This window comes from Podarcis cretensis (genome assembly GCF_951804945.1).
Source record: "Podarcis cretensis genome assembly, chromosome: Z".
In the NCBI taxonomy this organism is placed as follows: Eukaryota; Metazoa; Chordata; class Lepidosauria; order Squamata; family Lacertidae; genus Podarcis; species Podarcis cretensis.
In genome coordinates this window covers 50,756,065-50,773,258 of record NC_137184.1, presented here as the reverse complement: position 1 = coordinate 50,773,258, position 17,194 = coordinate 50,756,065, and the positions used below count along the sequence as shown (strand labels likewise).

At 45.3% G+C, this 17,194-nt stretch overlaps 1 protein-coding gene across 2 annotated transcripts in view; it reads left to right on the top strand.

The window, feature by feature from the left end:
• OGT (O-linked N-acetylglucosamine (GlcNAc) transferase) overlaps window positions 1-17,194 on the top strand; it is an 81,470-nt gene that overhangs the window by 15,177 nt on the left and 49,099 nt on the right. For both annotated transcript variants that reach the window (XM_079962686.1, XM_079962687.1), the window contains exons 3-7: window positions 3,146-3,389; window positions 7,321-7,389; window positions 11,578-11,694; window positions 14,121-14,200; window positions 15,910-16,105. In XM_079962686.1, coding sequence (XP_079818812.1) covers window positions 3,146-3,389; window positions 7,321-7,389; window positions 11,578-11,694; window positions 14,121-14,200; window positions 15,910-16,105 — 706 coding nt within the window. The remainder of the gene's footprint in view (window positions 1-3,145; window positions 3,390-7,320; window positions 7,390-11,577; window positions 11,695-14,120; window positions 14,201-15,909; window positions 16,106-17,194) is intronic.

Here is a 17,194-nt window from a genome sequence, read left to right as displayed (position 1 = left end):
TAACAGGGATGTCCAACAGGTCGAGCATGATCTACCGGTAGACCCCCGGGAGGGTTTGGTCGATCGCTTCTGATAGCTGGGTCCCTTTCCTTTGGTAAATTAGATCCCTAGCTAACAGGACCAGTTGTCAGGGATGATGGGAATTGTAGTCCAAAACATCTGGAGGGCTGAAGGTTGAGGATCCTTGTTCTAGGGCATCTCCCCCCATATTCTTAAATCTGAGTCCCCCAAAATAGGCGTCTTATACAGTGGTACCTCTGGTTACAAATGCTTCTGGTTACGAACGTTTTAGGTTATGAGCTTTGCTAACCTGAAAGTGGCTACCCCTGGTTGCGAAGTGTGCGCAGCGGGAGACCTCTTTAGTGACAGTGTGCCTCAGGATAAGAACGGTTTCAGCTGAAGAACAGACCTCCGGAACAAATTAAGTTCATAACCAGAGGTACCACTGTACATGGGGGCGTCTTACAGACGGAAAAATACGATTGATTATCCAACAACCAATATGAAAACAAGATTCCAAAGAATCTCCTGGGCTTGCCTTCTCCCCTTGGTGGGTCCTTTTGTTAACCATTTCCTCTGGCATATTTTATAATAATCCACATCTTTTACATCTCCATTATGTCCAGAAATCAACATTAAACTACAAGTGTCATAGTCGCCCTGCTAATGATTTTAGGCAGGGGTCAGCAAACTTTTTCAGCCGGGGGCCGGTCCACTGTCCCTCAGACCTTGTGGGGGGGCTGTATTTTTTTTGGGGGGGGGGGGAGAACGAATTCCTATGCCCCACAAGTAACTCAGAGATGCATTTTAAATAAAAGGACACATTCTACTCAAGTAAAAACACACTGATTCCTGGACTGTCCATGGGCTGGATTTAGAAGGTGATTGGGTCAGATCTGGCCCCCAGGCCCCAGTTTGCCTACCCATGATTTTAGCTGTCTACAATGGTTTTTAAGGTAAAGGTAAAGGCACCCCTGCCCGTACGGGCCAGTCTTGACAGACTCTGGGGTTGTGCGCCCATCTCACTTAAGAGGCCAGGGGCCAGCGCTGTCCGGAGACACTTCCGGGTCACGTGGCCAGCGTGACATCGCTGCTCTGGCGAGCCAGAGCCGCACACGGAAACGCCGTTTACCTTCCCGCTGGTAAGCGGTCCCTATTTATCTACTTGCACCCGGAGGTGCTTTCGAACTGCTAGGTTGGCAGGCGCTGGGACCGAGCAGCGGGAGCGCACCCCGCCGCAGGGATTCGAACCGCCGACCTTTCGATCGGCAAGTCCTAGGCGCTGAGGCTTTAACCCACAGCGCCACCTGCGTCCCACAATGGTTTTTAAGATATAGTAAATTATATATTTCCTCCATTCCTTATTGAAATTTTGGTCTTCCTGTTTTCTGATCTTCCGGTCATTTTTGCCAAGTTGGCATTATTATTATTATTAATAATAATAATAATAATAATAATAATATATTTTTACCCAGCCCATCTGACTGGGTTTCCCCAGCCTCTGGGTGGCTTCCAACAAAAGATTAAAAATACATTAAAACATCAGTCCTTCAAACCTTCCCCAAACAGGGTTGCCTTCAGATGTCTTCTAAATGTCCTATAGTTGTTTATTTCTTTGACATGTGATGGGAGGGCGTTCCACAGGGCAGGCACCACCACTGAGAAAGCCCTCTGCCTGGTTCCATCAACTTAATCTGCCATTCTTCTCTGCTAGGGACTTTGTCTTCTTTCTGTCTTTGGACCATTAAGATCCAAGCAGCTGTGGTTGCATATATCAGTAATCTTTTCTGCTCTATTGGGATTTTGGCACCTAATTCAGAAGGTTTTTGACAGTGTTGGTTGCAAGTGCAGGTGGATGTGGCAGAGAGCAGAGAAATGCAAATATTAAACTGAACATTCATCAGCTGGAACTCCTAATGGGTTCAGATGAAAAGAGTGGGCATCTTGTCAGGTTGCACAAAATGCAATTTACGTCTCCCACTGCTCAAGCAGAATTTGTTTGCCTCAAGCCAGGAATCATGGTTTTGTGTGGAAGTTCTGTAGATTTCTGTGCACCATCAAATAATGTGATGGTGATGGTACCAAAGAGGGTTGAAAGTACCTATTAGATAAGGCACTTTTTATCATATGTGGTAGGAATGTAAAATACTTAAAAACTTTTGGGAAATGATATATAATGAATTGAAAAAAGTGACATTTGTTAAAAAGCGATAAGCCTTTTTGTTAGGCATCTCAGCTCATGAACTACTGAAAGAGAAATGGAAAATATTCATGTATGCTAAAACAGCGGCAAGAATTTTATTAGCTCAAGGTTGGAAGACTGAAGAAGTACCAATGAAAGAGCAGTGGCAAGAAAAACTAATGAACTATGCAGAATTAGCAAAGTTAACAGATAAGTTGCATGAAAAAGACAACAGAGATTTTAAAAATGAATGGGAATCTTTTACAACCTATTTACAAAAACAACATAAAGAAATGGATTCATTGGCAGGTTTTGAATAAACATTCACAATTTTATTTCATTATCATATGGAGGAAGATAAGGTAACAATATCTGAAGCACCGTATTTTTCGCCCTATAGGACGTACCTGCCCATAGGGCGCACCTGGTTTTTTGGGGGGGGAAATAAAGTAAAAAAAAAAAATTATTTCCCCCCCCAGGCACGGGGCTGGGGCGGGGGAAGCCCGAGCTTCCCCCGACCTCAGCCCCCAGAACAGGCAGCTCTCCGCAAGCCGTGGGAGCCCAATGCCGGGCTCCCACGGCTTGTGAAGAGCTGCGCGAAGCCTGGAGAGCGAGAGGGGTCGGTGCGCACCGACCCCTCTTGCTCTCTATGCTTCAGCGAAAGCCTGCATTCGCCCCATAGGACACACACACATTTCCCCTTCATTTTTGGAGGGGAAAAAGTGCGTCCTATAGGGCGAAAAATACAGTACATCAACATGCAGAAAACAACACTGTTTGTAACAAACCAGAAATGGAAGATGAGGGAAGTTGCGGGGCGGGACAGAATGTAAAATGTAAAATCGAATAATTGTTGATTGTAATTGGTTATAAAAGAGGAAATTTTATATATATATAAAAACGAAAGTACCTATTAGATTAAATGCCAGATGATATTGCGTGTGTCCCCCCCCCCCCCCCCAGGTCTGCTCACTTCAGCACTTTGGCAATCAAGCAGAATCCGCTGCTGGCTGAAGCCTACTCAAATCTGGGGAACGTGTACAAGGAACGGGGCCAACTGCAGGAGGCGATCGAGCACTATCGGCATGCCCTGCGCCTCAAGCCGGACTTCATTGACGGATACATCAACCTCGCCGCTGCTTTAGTTGCCGCAGGCGACATGGAAGGAGCGGTGCAGGCCTATGTCTCTGCCCTGCAGTACAACCCTGTAAGTTGAATTCCTCCGGGAGAAGTCTGAGTCCCCTCCGAAATCTTAAGTTGTGGTTTGAACAGTGCGATTCCGAAAGCAATTCCATTTTCAGATTCGAAAGCTTTGCAGCTGGCTCTTCTTATTCAGAAAGGCCAAGACTCTTAGGAAGTGGGACTCGGATGGCGCTGTGGTGCAAACCACAGCCTCTTGGGCTTGCCAGTCAGAAGGTCGACCAGTCCGAATCTCCGCAACGGGGTGAGCACCCGTCACGCTGTCCCAGCTCCTGCCGACCTAGCTGTTCGAAAGCACGTCCGAGTGCTAGGAGATCAATAGGCACCACTCAGGCAGGAAGGTAAACGGAGTTTCCGTGCGCCGCTCTGCTTTTGCCAGAAGCGGCTTAGTTTTGCTGGCCTCATGACCCGGAAGCTGCACACCAGATCCCTTGGCCTGTAAATCAAGATGAGCGCCGCAACCCCAGAGTCGTTCGCGACTGGACTTAATGGTCTGGGGTCCCTTTACCTTTACCTTTTAAGTCTCTTAGGTATTCTCAAGGCTATAGTGGTACTGCGCTGTAATGATTTCACTTATGTCTAAAGGCTTGAACTCCCCTCAGTAGTTTCCTAGTCTTTTTTTGAAGCAGGTTTGCTGATGCATAGAAATACGGGATTGCTTTTGCTCTGACTGTTTGAAAGAGCGTTTTTAAACACTCTTAAACAAGTGCCCAGGTGATGGCTTACACTGCCCATCTATCATAACAAATAACAAGATGAAAGACAAAAAATCTTTTTTAGTTCCAGTGGTACCTTAAGGATCAACTAAATACAAGGTATGAGCTTTCATGTGTAATACACACTTCGTCAGATACTCAGATTTTATTTATTTCAACTATTAGATGCGTTACTGGTTGTCAGAGGGCCCCATGCCCAGTTTGCATCAGAAGGGTGTCAAAAGCAGTCAGTTGAAGTCTCAAAAGAGTGTAAGAGGGAGGTTGCCAGAATACATTTCCCTAATACAGGGTCATTTTCTTTCACAACTCAGGCAACCCCTATTTGCCCCGAGGAAGAGTATTCTGCCTTAAAAGATGCCACAGCATTTTCTTTCAACGAACTGCAAGCCGTCAAATTAATTCCCTCTTTCCATAATCATTCCCCATCTTCTAATTGTATATCGGGGTGGCCAACTCCCAAAAGGCTGTGATCTACTTACAGAATTAAAAACTGGCAGTGATCTACCCCCATTTGGGGGGGGGTTGGGTCAAAGTTGTTGACCTTATTTGGGGAAGGAAAGCCCTGTTTTGGGGGGGGGGTACAGGTCAAAGCTCATCCCTTGAAAGCTTATATTTAGTTGATCTTTAAGGTAGCACTGGAATTATTCAAAAAGAATTTTTCATCTTTCATCCTGTTATTTCTTATGACTATGACAGATCATAGTCATAGTCATAATATGACAGTGCCTGGCGTGCTCTGGTCCATGGGGTCACGAAGAGTCGGACACGACTAAACGACTAAACAACAACATGACAGATCAACACGGCTATCTACCTGAAACTGGCCATCTATGCTACTCTCCTTTCATTGCTTTTGTCTTCCCCCTGTTGCTGGTACCAGTCCAGGAAGATCAGAGTCCATACAGCCACATATATTAATCTGGGGCAGCGCTTTGGGGGTCTTAAGTGGGGCTGACTTTGTCCCCACGTTGAATCAACAAAGGAGCGCTACCTGCTGTGTTATTCTTGGTGGTGTTTTCAAGACCTGTCCGTTTCCGCAAGGTTCTGATGTTTAAAGGAACCAAGCATACGAAGGACGAAGATAATGAGAGACTGTACAATTTCTATATACAGTGGTACCTTGGTTCTCAAACTGAATCCATTCCGAAACCAAAGTGTTCCAAAACCCAGGTGCACTTTCCCATAGAGAGGAATGCAAAACGGATTAATCCGTTCCAGACTTTGAAAAACAACCCCTAAAACAGCCATTTCACATGCATTTTACTATCTAATGCAGAGATGGCCCAACTTGGCCCTCCAGATGTTTTGGGACTACAACTCTCAGGCCCCTGTAGGATCTGATTTCTTTCCGCAGGGTGTGTAAGACAGAATTGTTCCGCCTGGCCTTTGGCTTGGAGCCAATTTGATTCCCTCCCCCTCTTTCTTTTTTCTTTTCCCTTTCTCCTCCTGTGATGAGGCTGCATTTTAATATTTTAATGTTTCAATATTTTAATGTTGTATTTTAATCTTGTTTTTAAGTTGTATTCATTCAACTTGTTTTTATTATTGCTTGTTAGCCGCCCTGAGCCCGGCCTTGGCTGGGGAGGGCAGGGTATAAATAAAAATTATTATTATTATTATCCCTAGCTAACAGGACCAGTGGTCAGGGATGATGGGAATTGTAGTCCCAAAACATCTGGAGGACCAAGTTTGGCCATGCCTGATCTAACGAGACTATTGATCCATAAAATGAAAGCAATCTGTCAGAGCTGCCTCTAGGTCCCAGCTCACAGAGGACCAACGCTAGGCTGTAGTTATGTACAAAAGTCTTTACTGAGGTTCAGTTTCCATTTCAAAGCCGTAGCGCGCAGCTCTACGTCTTAAAGCCTAGACCGGCGAAGTACCGTCTGAGTCTCCTCCCCTATGACACCAGTTTAAGATCCTAGCCCGGCTCCACCTTTTACGCTGCTCTCTCCTCCTCTGGGTCCTCCTGCCCGCTGGGGCATTGCCCTTTCTGGACTCTTCCGACGCTGAGTCGCTTAGCTCCTCCCCCTCCCTCCGGCGGGCTTTAGGACCCGGTTCCCAATCCTCATTCTCTGCTGTCCCGCGCTCCTGTACATTTGAACTTGCCTCTCGCGCCAGCCCAGTGACCTTCCTCCTAACCGTTACACTACTTCTGTCACTGCTTCCCTCTTCCGGTACACTGGCCGGATCTGACCTCCCCTCCGTTGTCTGACTCTCCGATGGAGGTGTGGTCAGCCCTGCCTTATCTTCTCTCCCTGGTGGGGAATGCACTGGCCCTGATCCTTGGGACTCTTCCCCCCCACTCTGCTCTGGTGGGGAAGCTGGTCCTGATTTCCAACTACTGCTCTGGGAGTCCCTGCTGTCCCCTTGCTCCTGGGACGTTCCCCTTGGGAACCCCCTACCCCTGGCCACTGGCGCCCCCTTCTGTGAATCTTCCGATTTGCTGGAGAGGCTCATGGAATCCCTCGGTTCACTGTCCTCTTCTCCTATGCTCCCCTCGGATTCCTCCCCCTCGCTCTCCATCTCCTCTCCTCCCTGTGCCTCTGCTCCTGAACCCCTGACACAATCATTAATGTTCTGTAGTATAAAAGAAATAAGACAGTATCGTAGATGATAAAAATTAAAATAATTTTTTTCTGACCTGAACTAATGATAGTCATTGTTTGGATGGGGTGCTCTGATGCATTTCTGCAGTCACACAATCAATCAATCAAATCAATCAATCATAAAACGAAAAAACAAGCCACAGTCACAAAAATGAAAAAGCCACACAAACAAAAATGCAAAAAATAGCAAAAACAAAAGCACCAAATATTGCCTCAGAACATGGCCATCAGAAACGGAAGGATTTAATTACAATCCGGGGGGGACGGTCTTGAATTAGCTGCGTGGGTACAACAGGATGAAAAAAGCCTTAATTACCCAATGGGGGGGGGGACTTAAATTTGCTGCGCAAGGGTAAAACAGGATGAGAAAAACCTTAATTACAATTGGGGGGGACTTAAATTTTCTGCACAACAGTAAAAACGGAAGCTCAGGAACCCGTTCAGCTTCTGAGGCAAAGTTCAAAAACCGGAACTCCCCCTTCCGGGCTTGTAGCCTTCGGGTTCCAAGTTGTTCGGAAACTAAGCTGCTCAAGAACCGAGGCCCCACTGTATATGATCTTTTGACATTGCCATTTCCTCTTTTGGGGACTGACCCAATGCGTTTAATTTCCAGGACTTGTACTGCGTGCGTAGTGACCTGGGGAATCTGCTCAAAGCCCTGGGTCGCTTGGAAGAAGCCAAGGTAGGTGTTCTGTAGAATGAGTTTTAAAACATCAGTCTTTTGAGAATGTGAACGCTTGCGCCAAGTCTTCGATGCTCCGCTGACCTGCGAGACTCCCAAGAAATGGCTGAGAAGCCGAAGGCCTTGAATTCCCCCAGCGTAGTTGCGGGGCCAGATCTGGCAAGCCCCCGTTAATACTTGGTTTTAAGACGTTGAGTCTTGCCGCAGAACGAGACTACCCACTATTGTGATGTGACTCAGGGGCGTCACCATTCTCTGATCTGGAAAGAAACATTCCTTCCAAACTGAGGCTTGCCTGCTGACTTAGTCCGTGGTTCCTGTGAGAAGCAGGCGCTCTTCTAAAGTCCTTTGCGGCTTGTAAGTGGAGAAGAACCTTATCGAATGTTTCCTTCTGAATATGGCATTGAAAAAAAGACGATTCTTTAAACTCCCCCCCCCCCCCGTCTCCACAGTGGAAGAAAGGCTGGCAAATAGTCCTGGTCCTGGTTTGCTTCCTTCGAACAATCTGTCTTTGTCCAAAGGGTCAAGTGACGTGGCTGGTTTGCTCGGGAGATGAGCTGATCAAAGAAAAACGTGCGGCCGAGAGTGGGAAGGTGGCTTCTAGCAGTCCGGTTTCCAGCCGAGAATTCGAACCCCAAAACGGCTCTCCGCCAAGGGGGGCTTTCCAACGGGACCCGAAATTGCCTTGTTACAAGCCACCTTAACGCAGCTGCCGGGGCGCGGAGGAACGAGGAGTAGCTCCGGAGGTCCTTCGCTTCCAGCCCCATGCGCGTGCGTTCGAGTGGGGTGCGTCAACAGTGTAGCTTCCGACTGGTTGCCGTTCTGGGCGGGGGGGGGGGGGGGAGAGGAGAAAAGCCGATTTCCAGGAGAATCCGCTCTCGGGTTCTGGGAATGGACAAATTCCAAGCACAGATTGGGCAGGCAGCTGCTCCAGGCAGCCCCATTGTGCCGACTCTGAATAGGGGCATCCAAACGCCTTCTCCAAAGCACCAGGCGGACAGCTAACTCGAATCGCACGCCACCGCGGCTTCTAGCGTGACTGGTCACCAGCTGAGATACCGCGCCTGCCTTAGGTTGCTGACTTCTTTGTTTCAGAGCTCTGGAGAGACACGCCTAACTTGAAAGTGTTATTCCGTTTTTCGCGAGAACGCCATTAAACGGGGGGGGGGGGGGAATACATCTATATATATATTCTGGACAAACGGCAATGTATTTCTTTGGCCATCAGTGCATTTGCAAGACCAAACCAGCACAATCTTTACCACCTGAATTGAAATTCAATTGTTGCGGGAGTTTCGGAGCCTTTCTTCCAGTTTGCTGTTGCCCCCCATTAACCCCTTTCCCTTCTGCATGCCCCCCGATACAGACCAACCGCCCCCCACCCCTCCACCCCCGTGTTAAGACGTACCCAGAGATTTTCGATTGCTTTGTTGGAACTTTTTACTAATGATCTTGTTTTATTTTCTCTCTCGTTTTTGGTTTTCCACCACTGATATTACATTTAGAAGGTTTCAGGTGGGGGAAACCTTTTCCATGCGTAAGGAGAGGGAGCTCGAGGGCTGGATCTAAAGCAGAAACTCTCCTCCTCCTCCTCTTCCAGGAAGGAACGCACCGAAAACTCACATGAGAAATATGGTAACGGGTTTGTAACTGCCACGACAAAAACCATTTGCTCCATGCCTGAATCTTCTGTCTTGTGGCTTCGGAAATTGCTTAAGTATTTTCTGTACGAGCGAGTAACGTTAGAGAGCAATTGATAGTCCTAGCCACGTTTCTTTCCGAGAAATAAACGTAAAAAAAATACCTTAAGATTTAAAAGAGATAATTGGGAAAGGACTTAGTTAAAAGTATCTAACTCTTCCCGGTGGTTCATTTTTTATCTTTTTTCCTTCTTTGTTTGGATTGCAGCGTTCTGCTCTGCTGATGACGCGCTGTGGTCCTGCGGTAGCGCAAGGGCGGCGCAGCGGAAATGCGCACAGCGTGTGATGGGGCCCTTGTGAATGGTGGACTAGACGATTCATCTCCATGTGGGCGGCTCCTCTAGGCCTCTCGGCAAAATTGGGTTGCAATGCATTGAGGTTTCCGGCACAAATTTAAGACTCCCCACCCCCCTGAGTTTCTGCGTGGGCCTGTTCAGCAGATGAATCAGTCTGGTTGGCCACTCATAGCACCCAGGGGCGTTGCGGCAAAGCGCGGCAGTTGGCAGCGAGGGCGCGAGCGGCGTGCTGTTAGGGGGCGCCGGCGACTTCTCGCGCTCGCATTGCAGGGACCGGGACCTTTGTGCAAAGCTGTCATTTGAGGTTGTGAAAGTAACATTCAGGTGTGCGTCCTGCACAGGTGAGTTCAGGGTTGGAGAGCCAAGTTTTTGCTCTTTAAAAAGAGGGAGACCGTGTCTTTCATGGGGTATTCTGGATCTTCTAATGTAATTTCTACTTACAGTAGCCCCTTGGTTCTCAAACGGAATCCATTCCAAAACCAAGGATGCCAGCAAGGCTGAACCTTTAGGGAAGTTTTTAACGACCGGTTACCACGGTTCTCAAACTTCATTCGCTCTGGAAGTCAGTTTCAAAAGCGTTCCAAAACCAAGGCGTGCTTTCCCATGGAAAGGAATGCAAAATGGATCCGTCCGTTCCAGACTTTTACAAAAACAGCCATTGAACACGAATTCTGCTATCTAACAAGACCATTGATCCATAAAGTGAAAGCGATAATGTACTGTACTATACAAGAAATAACAAAAGCACAAAATTAATTGCAAAAACCAAAGCACCAAACTTAATCCATTCCGGAAGCCTGTTGGACTTCCAAAATGTTTGAAAACCAAGGCGCAGCTTCTGATTGGTGCAGGCGCCCCAGAAACAATCGCCGACAGCTGCGTCAGACATCTGGCTTCCAAAAAGCTCCAGAAACAGGAACGCTTCCTTCCGGGGTTTTCGCGTTTGGGAACCAAGGTGTTTGAGTAGCAGGGATTTTGTGACTCCCAAAAGGAAACCTGCGCCTGTCCATTATGGCGGTTCATATTAACTTTTTTTTTTTTTTTTTTTTTTTGGAAAATGCCTTCTCCAAAGCTATTTTCTTACTACACTAGGGATTACAGTATATAGCTATATCTGAAATTTCATGCATATCAGTTAATATCTTGACCCGGCTCCACTGAATTGACATTTCAGCCTTCACAATATAAGAAAATGGCTATTTTCATGAAGGAGGGTCCCTTGTGTAGTACCTTTGGAGAAGGCATTTTTTAAAAAAAGTTTTTTATGAACCGCCCTAGTGAACACCCAATGCTTTTCAGTGGAGCAGGGTCAAGATATTAACTGATATGCATGAAATTTCAGAGATAGCTATATAATCCGTAGTGTAGTAAGATAAGACCTCTGGAGCAGACATTTTCCAATTTTTTTTTTCATAAACTGCCCTATTGTCCATATGAACCTTTCTGTAAAAGTAGAATTAACCCACCCTTCGGCGTTTGAGTAGCAGGGATTTTGTGGCTCCCGAAATGAAACCTCCTCTTGTCCGTGTGAAGAGTATGCCAGTAAAGTTGAGCCTTCCTGTAAAACAGCCTTTCTCAACCTTGGGTCCCCAGATGTTCTTGAACTACAACTCCCATCATCCCTGACCACAGGTCATGCTGGCTAGAATTATGGGAGTTGTAGTCCAACAAGATCTGGGGACCCAAGGTTGAGAAAGGCTGCTGTAAAAGAAGAATTTGAAGCTTCCATCCAGGTTTTCGGCGTTTGAGAACCAAGGCCCTGCTGTCATTTTAACAACTGGAGAATATTTGGGAGAGACCGGCCCCAAGGTCATCTGACCTCAGCCAGGATGCTATCCAAACTGTGTCGCAATCCAAACTGTTGCAATCCAAACGGCGGCGTATTGGAAGCCGATTGCAAGTGTGAAAGCAACTGCCCTGGCCTTGGCCGAGGAATTGCTTGCTAGGAAAGAATTGCTATATAGTGAAGGGTCAGCATAACTGACAATGGTGGATTTGCATTTGGGTCCTGGTTTGCGCTGGCGCAGCATCACCCGCCAGCACGCTAGTTTTGGCGCCAGCGAGCGAGCCTCTACCGCAGGATCACTTTTGGCCGGTCAGAGGAGGGATACTAACTGGGACTTTTCTCTTGCTTTTCTTTTGTGCAAATACCCCCTTCCCCCTGTACCTACCTACCTCTCGACCCTCCCAAGGCCTGCTACCTGAAAGCCATCGAGACCCAACCCAACTTTGCTGTGGCGTGGAGTAACCTCGGCTGTGTGTTCAATGCGCAAGGGGAAATCTGGCTGGCGATTCATCACTTTGAGAAGGTAACTATTACAGGGTTTCTGGGCTCTAGATGGGAAGGCCTGAAAAAATAATGATAATGATAACAATCCAATATAAGCCCCATTAATTGGGCTAGTAGCGTTCTCTCTTCTTCTGTTAAATAATGTTTTATTAATTTTTCATTAATCACAATCCAATATAAGCCCTATTAATTAGGCTAGTAGCGTTTTCTCTTCTTCTTTTAAAGAATTTATTATTATTTTCATTCATAGCAATCTGATTATTAATTGGGCAAGTGGCATTCTCTTTGTAAATTATTTTTCATTATTGTTTTCATTAATAACAATCCCATATAAGCCCCATTAATTGGGCTAGTGGCATTCTCTTTTTAAATCATTTTTTATCATTTCTTTCATTAATAACCCGATCTAAGCCCCATTAATTGGGCAAGTAGCATTCTCTTTTGAAATATTTTTTTACTAATTTTTTTCATTCATAACAATCCAATCTAAGCCCCATTGGGCTAGTTGCATTCTTGCTGCCGTCGTTGCAGACATAAGAAGTCTTATACCTAGTGAGAAGGCTTCTGGCTTTTTGACAAATGTATTTTCAAACATTTTCTTTAAACTCATCATATATTATTTCCCAGAAAGCCTTGACCAATGTGACATAATAACAGCTGCATATTAGTATATCGTTGCTTCACAAGATGTTGCAGGGCTGAATGAAGTGGTTTGTAATAACACTGTCAAAATTGGATGCAATTTTTTAATATATACAGTGGTACCTCGGGTTACATACACTTCAGGTTATACACTCCGCTAACCCAGAAATCGTGCTTCAGGTTAAAAACTTTGCTTCAGGATGAGAACAGAAATCGTGCTCTGGCGGCTCAACGGCAGCAGGAAGCCCCATTAGCTAAAGTTCAGATTAAGAACAATTTCGGAAGTAAGAACAACCTCCGGAACGAATTAAGTACTTAACCAGAGGTACCACTGTATAATTTTTTTTAGTTTTCACAAAAAACCAAATCATTACATTAAAGAATATTTTTTAAAAAAACAATTGTATGCACAATCAATGTTAATCCCACATTATGGAATTATTTGACTTCCCTCCCCTGGTTCCTTTGTATTATCATCATTCATTATCATCACTGGAGAGCCAGTGTGGTGTAGTGGTTAAGAGCGGTAGTCTCGTAATCTGGGGAACTGGGTTTGCGTCTCTGCTCCTCCACATGCAGCTGCTGGGTGCCCTTGGGCCAGTCACACTTCTCTGAAGTCTCTCAGCCCCACTCACCTCACAGAGGGTTTGTTGTGGGGGAGGAAGGGACAGGAGAATGTTAGCCACTTTGAGACTCCTTAGGGTAGTGATAAAGCGGGATATCAAATCCAAACTCTTCTTCTTCTTCAATAAAATCATCATCACTAATTTAAGGTTATCAGATTTTTTTTCAATGAGTCCGGGGATACTTTTCAACTTCAATGGATTTTGTATGGGGACTGATTTGTAAATCCGGGGACTGTCCTTACTTTAAATTTAACCATTACAGGTGGGTTTTTTTAAAAAAATAATCCTGCTAATGTATTAACCTGTGTGCACTGCTTTTGTCAATATGCAATAAACGTTTCCCATTCTTTTTTATATTAAAATTGGAGGCATTTTTTCAGCTGCATTGGGCCTCCGGTTTCCTGTTAGTACCATTAGTTGGTACCATTTCTCGTACAGTTGATATTCCTTGCATAGATAGATTAGATAGATGATAGGTAGGTAGATTCGATTCGATTAGATTAGATTAGGATAGATAGATAGATTAGGTAGGTAGATTAGATAGATACATAAGAAAGGTTGGTAGATGGATAGATAGATAAGTTAGATAGATAGATAGATTGATTAGGTAGGTAGATAGATTCAGGCATGGCCAAACCTGGCCCTCCAGCTGTTTTGGGACTACAACTCCCATTGTCCCTGACCACTGGTCCTGTTAGGTAGGGATGATGGGGGTTGGAGGGCCAAGTTGGGCCACACCTGGATTAGATGGTAGGTAGATAGATTAGATAGATAGGGTAGGTAGATAGATAAGATAGGTAGGCAAGTAGATATATAATAAGATAAAGTCGGTAGATAGATAAGGTAGGAAGGTAGGTAGGAGGCAGCCTAGGTCAAAGTTAACCCACTTATTTAAAAGTAACCACAGTGGTACCTCTGGATGCGAACGGGATCCGTTCCGGGGCCCCGTTTGCATCCTGAAGCAAACATGCTCGGGTCACGATTTGCTGCTTCCGTGGATGCGTGTGGCATCATTTTGAGCGTCTGCATGTGCGCAAGCTGCAAAACCCGGAAGTAACGCGCTCTGTTACTTCTAGGTCACCACGGAGCACAACCCGAAAATGCTTAACCCGAAGCTACTTCAACCTGAGGTATGACTGTATTAGTAACAAAAATCTATTATCTTAAATATTTTCAGGCGGTGACCCTGGACCCCAACTTCCTGGATGCTTACATTAATCTGGGGAACGTCTTGAAGGAGGCGCGTATATTTGACAGGTAAGCAAATAGGCATAGAGCTTATATTCTCTTTTTTATATAAATGGTTTTTATTGGTTTTGCGTATAATCACATTACGTCTTATATTCTCAGTTTAGTGGTTGCACCCATACCCAAACTAACTCCCATTGTTGCCTAGAGGGTTGATTTTATTTAAAGCAAATTGATTTAAATCCCAAACCCATAAGACTTGATTTAAATCCTCCTTTTACAGGAAGGTTCAGCCTTGCTGGCATCCTCTTAATATTGACAATTGGAGGCAGGTTTCCTTTTTGGAATCCTAACATCAGAGTCTTTTCTACGGTTATATCAAAAATGATTTGGTTCTGCTATATACAGCCCGATTGTGACGAAATGATGGTGAGCTTTAATAAGTGAACACTTTTTATTTGAACAACTTTTCTGCTGTACTTGATTGGAAGGAGAAAAGAAACATTTCCTTCATAACAATTTAAGCAATTTATTTCACTAAAACAGTAACATGGTAGCATATGTATCCATGTTGCTTAACTGATGTGCTGAAACATCTTTTCCCCAAGAAAAACTTGGACTGAGTTTTCGCACACATGAAAAACTTAAAACAAGTAATTCTTTCCTGATTTATTTATTTATTTATTTATTTCTACCCTGCCCTCACTGGCCAGGGCTGGGCTCAGGGCGGCTAACACCAAATATAAATTACAATAAAATATAATAGAAAAAAACCCCAGTTAATTAAAATACGGCTTAAAATACAGCTTAAAATGCAGCCTCATTTTAGTAGTACCCCATAAATCAAGACTATAAAGGGAGGAAACATCAGCTATTCACCCAAGCCATGCTGGTCCTACATGGGCCAGCAAAAAAGCCACGGGAAAATTTATATACCAAATCCCATATAGGGTGTCAGAGTGAATCTGAGCATAGAGCGAGTTAAAATAATCAAGCCTGGAGGTGACCATCGCATGGATCACTGTGGCCAGATCAGGGCGAGAAAGGTAAGGAACCAATTCCTTAATACGGCGGAGGTGGAAAAATGCCACCTTTGCTGTGGCTGCAACCTGTGCCTCCATGGAAGGAGAGGCATCGAAGGTTACACCGAAGCTCTTGACAGAAGGCTCTGGCACTAATTGCGCCCCCGCAAGAGATGGGAGTTGGCCCCCCAACCCCATGTTGTCCTGACCCAGCCAGAGGACCTCTGTCTTCGAAGGATTTAACTTCAACTGGCTCCCACGCAGCCACCCAGCCACGGCTTCCAAGCATCTGGTCAGTGTGTCTGGGGCCGAGTCAGGGTGGCCGTCCATTGACAGATAAAGCTGGGTGTCATCAGCATATTGACGACAACTCAGCCCTAAACTCCGGACAATCTGGGCAAGGGGGCGCATAAAGATATTGAAAAGCATCGGGGAAAGGATTGTGCCCTGCGGCACTCCACACAACAAGGAGTGCCGCAGCGACAACTCCCTCCCTAGCACCACCTCTGTCCCCGACCTGAGATAAAGGAGCACAGCCATTGTCTGACTGTGCCTGAATCCCCACGTTGGCAAGGCGGTGGTCCAAAAGTTTGTGATCGACCATGTCGAAGGCTGCTAACAAATCTAAAAGAATCAGCAGTCCCGGCCCGCCTCGATCCTCTTAATCGTCCTCCCAAAGCATTTTATTTTTTAAAAAACAGATTTTTATCCACCCTGGTGACAATGAAACTGAACCAGTCCTTGATCTCATTTCAGAGCCGTTGCCGCCTACCTACGGGCCCTGAGCCTAAGTCCCAACCACGCTGTTGTCCACGGCAACCTGGCATGTGTGTATTACGAACAGGGGCTGATCGATCTGGCAATCGATACCTACAAGAGGGCCATTGAGCTCCAGCCCCACTTCCCCGACGCCTACTGCAACCTGGCCAACGCGCTGAAAGAGAAAGGCAGCGTAAGAAACTGGTCCCTTTTGCCTTGGGGTGGGGGGAACATCTATATAAAAGATGTTTTATAGATGGTACTTAACACCTGCCAAAATAGCTAAAATGTATAAAACAAAAACAAAAAACCTGTGCTGGAAGTGCAGTAAAGCAGAAGGGACACTTATACATGTCTGGTGGGCCTGTGGAAAAAAAAATACAGAAACTTTCCTATTAGGCAGTGGTGTCCAAACTCTTTCAAAGAGGGCCAGATTTGATGAAGTGAAGGGCCATAAGGGCCGGCCAAAGTTGTTGACTTTTTTTAAGGATTGAAGTTGTTGAGCTCTTTTCTTAGGGCTTAAATTTTTTAGGATTGAAGTTGTTTAGCTTTTTCTTAGGCTTTTACCCCATGCTGAATTGGCCAGATTAACAGAGACGATTAGGGCACAACCCAGACAAGAATTCCAAAAGGAATGGGAAAATGCAGAGAATACTTTACCAAACAGTGCCCCAAAATATACACCTGGACTTGTTTCAATTAATTTCTACAGGAGACTTTGTGGTTTAAGTCATAATTAGGAAAAATTGTAATAATCCCATACAAAAGAAATAGTATACAGTGGTGCCCCGCAAGACGAATGCCTCGCAAGACGAAAAACTCGCTAGACGAAAGGGTTTTCCGTTTTTCGAGGTGCTTCGCAAGACGAATTTCCCTATGGGCTTGCTTCGCAAGACGAAAACGTCTTGCGGGTTTGCTCCCTTTTTCTTAAAGCCGTTAATACCCGGGGAATCCGCACTCCGCAAGACGAAAAAATCGCAAGATGAAGCAACTCGCGGAACGAATTAATTTCGTCTTGCGAGGCACCACTGTACAAGAAGTAAATAAGGAGGCCATTTAACAGGATAAAGTCTTTTATTTTTATGTTTTCTTTGTGTAAGGGGATAGGAGTTTTATTTTGATAATTAGTCAATGGTGGTGGGTCTGTTTGTATGTATGAGTTGTTGTGGACTATGTTATAAATAAAATAAAAATTAAAAAAAGAAAATGAAACCGGTCCCTTTTGCTTTCTGTATGTCAGACGGTTTGCTGAAAAAAGCCTTCCAGATTATGGTGACCTCGA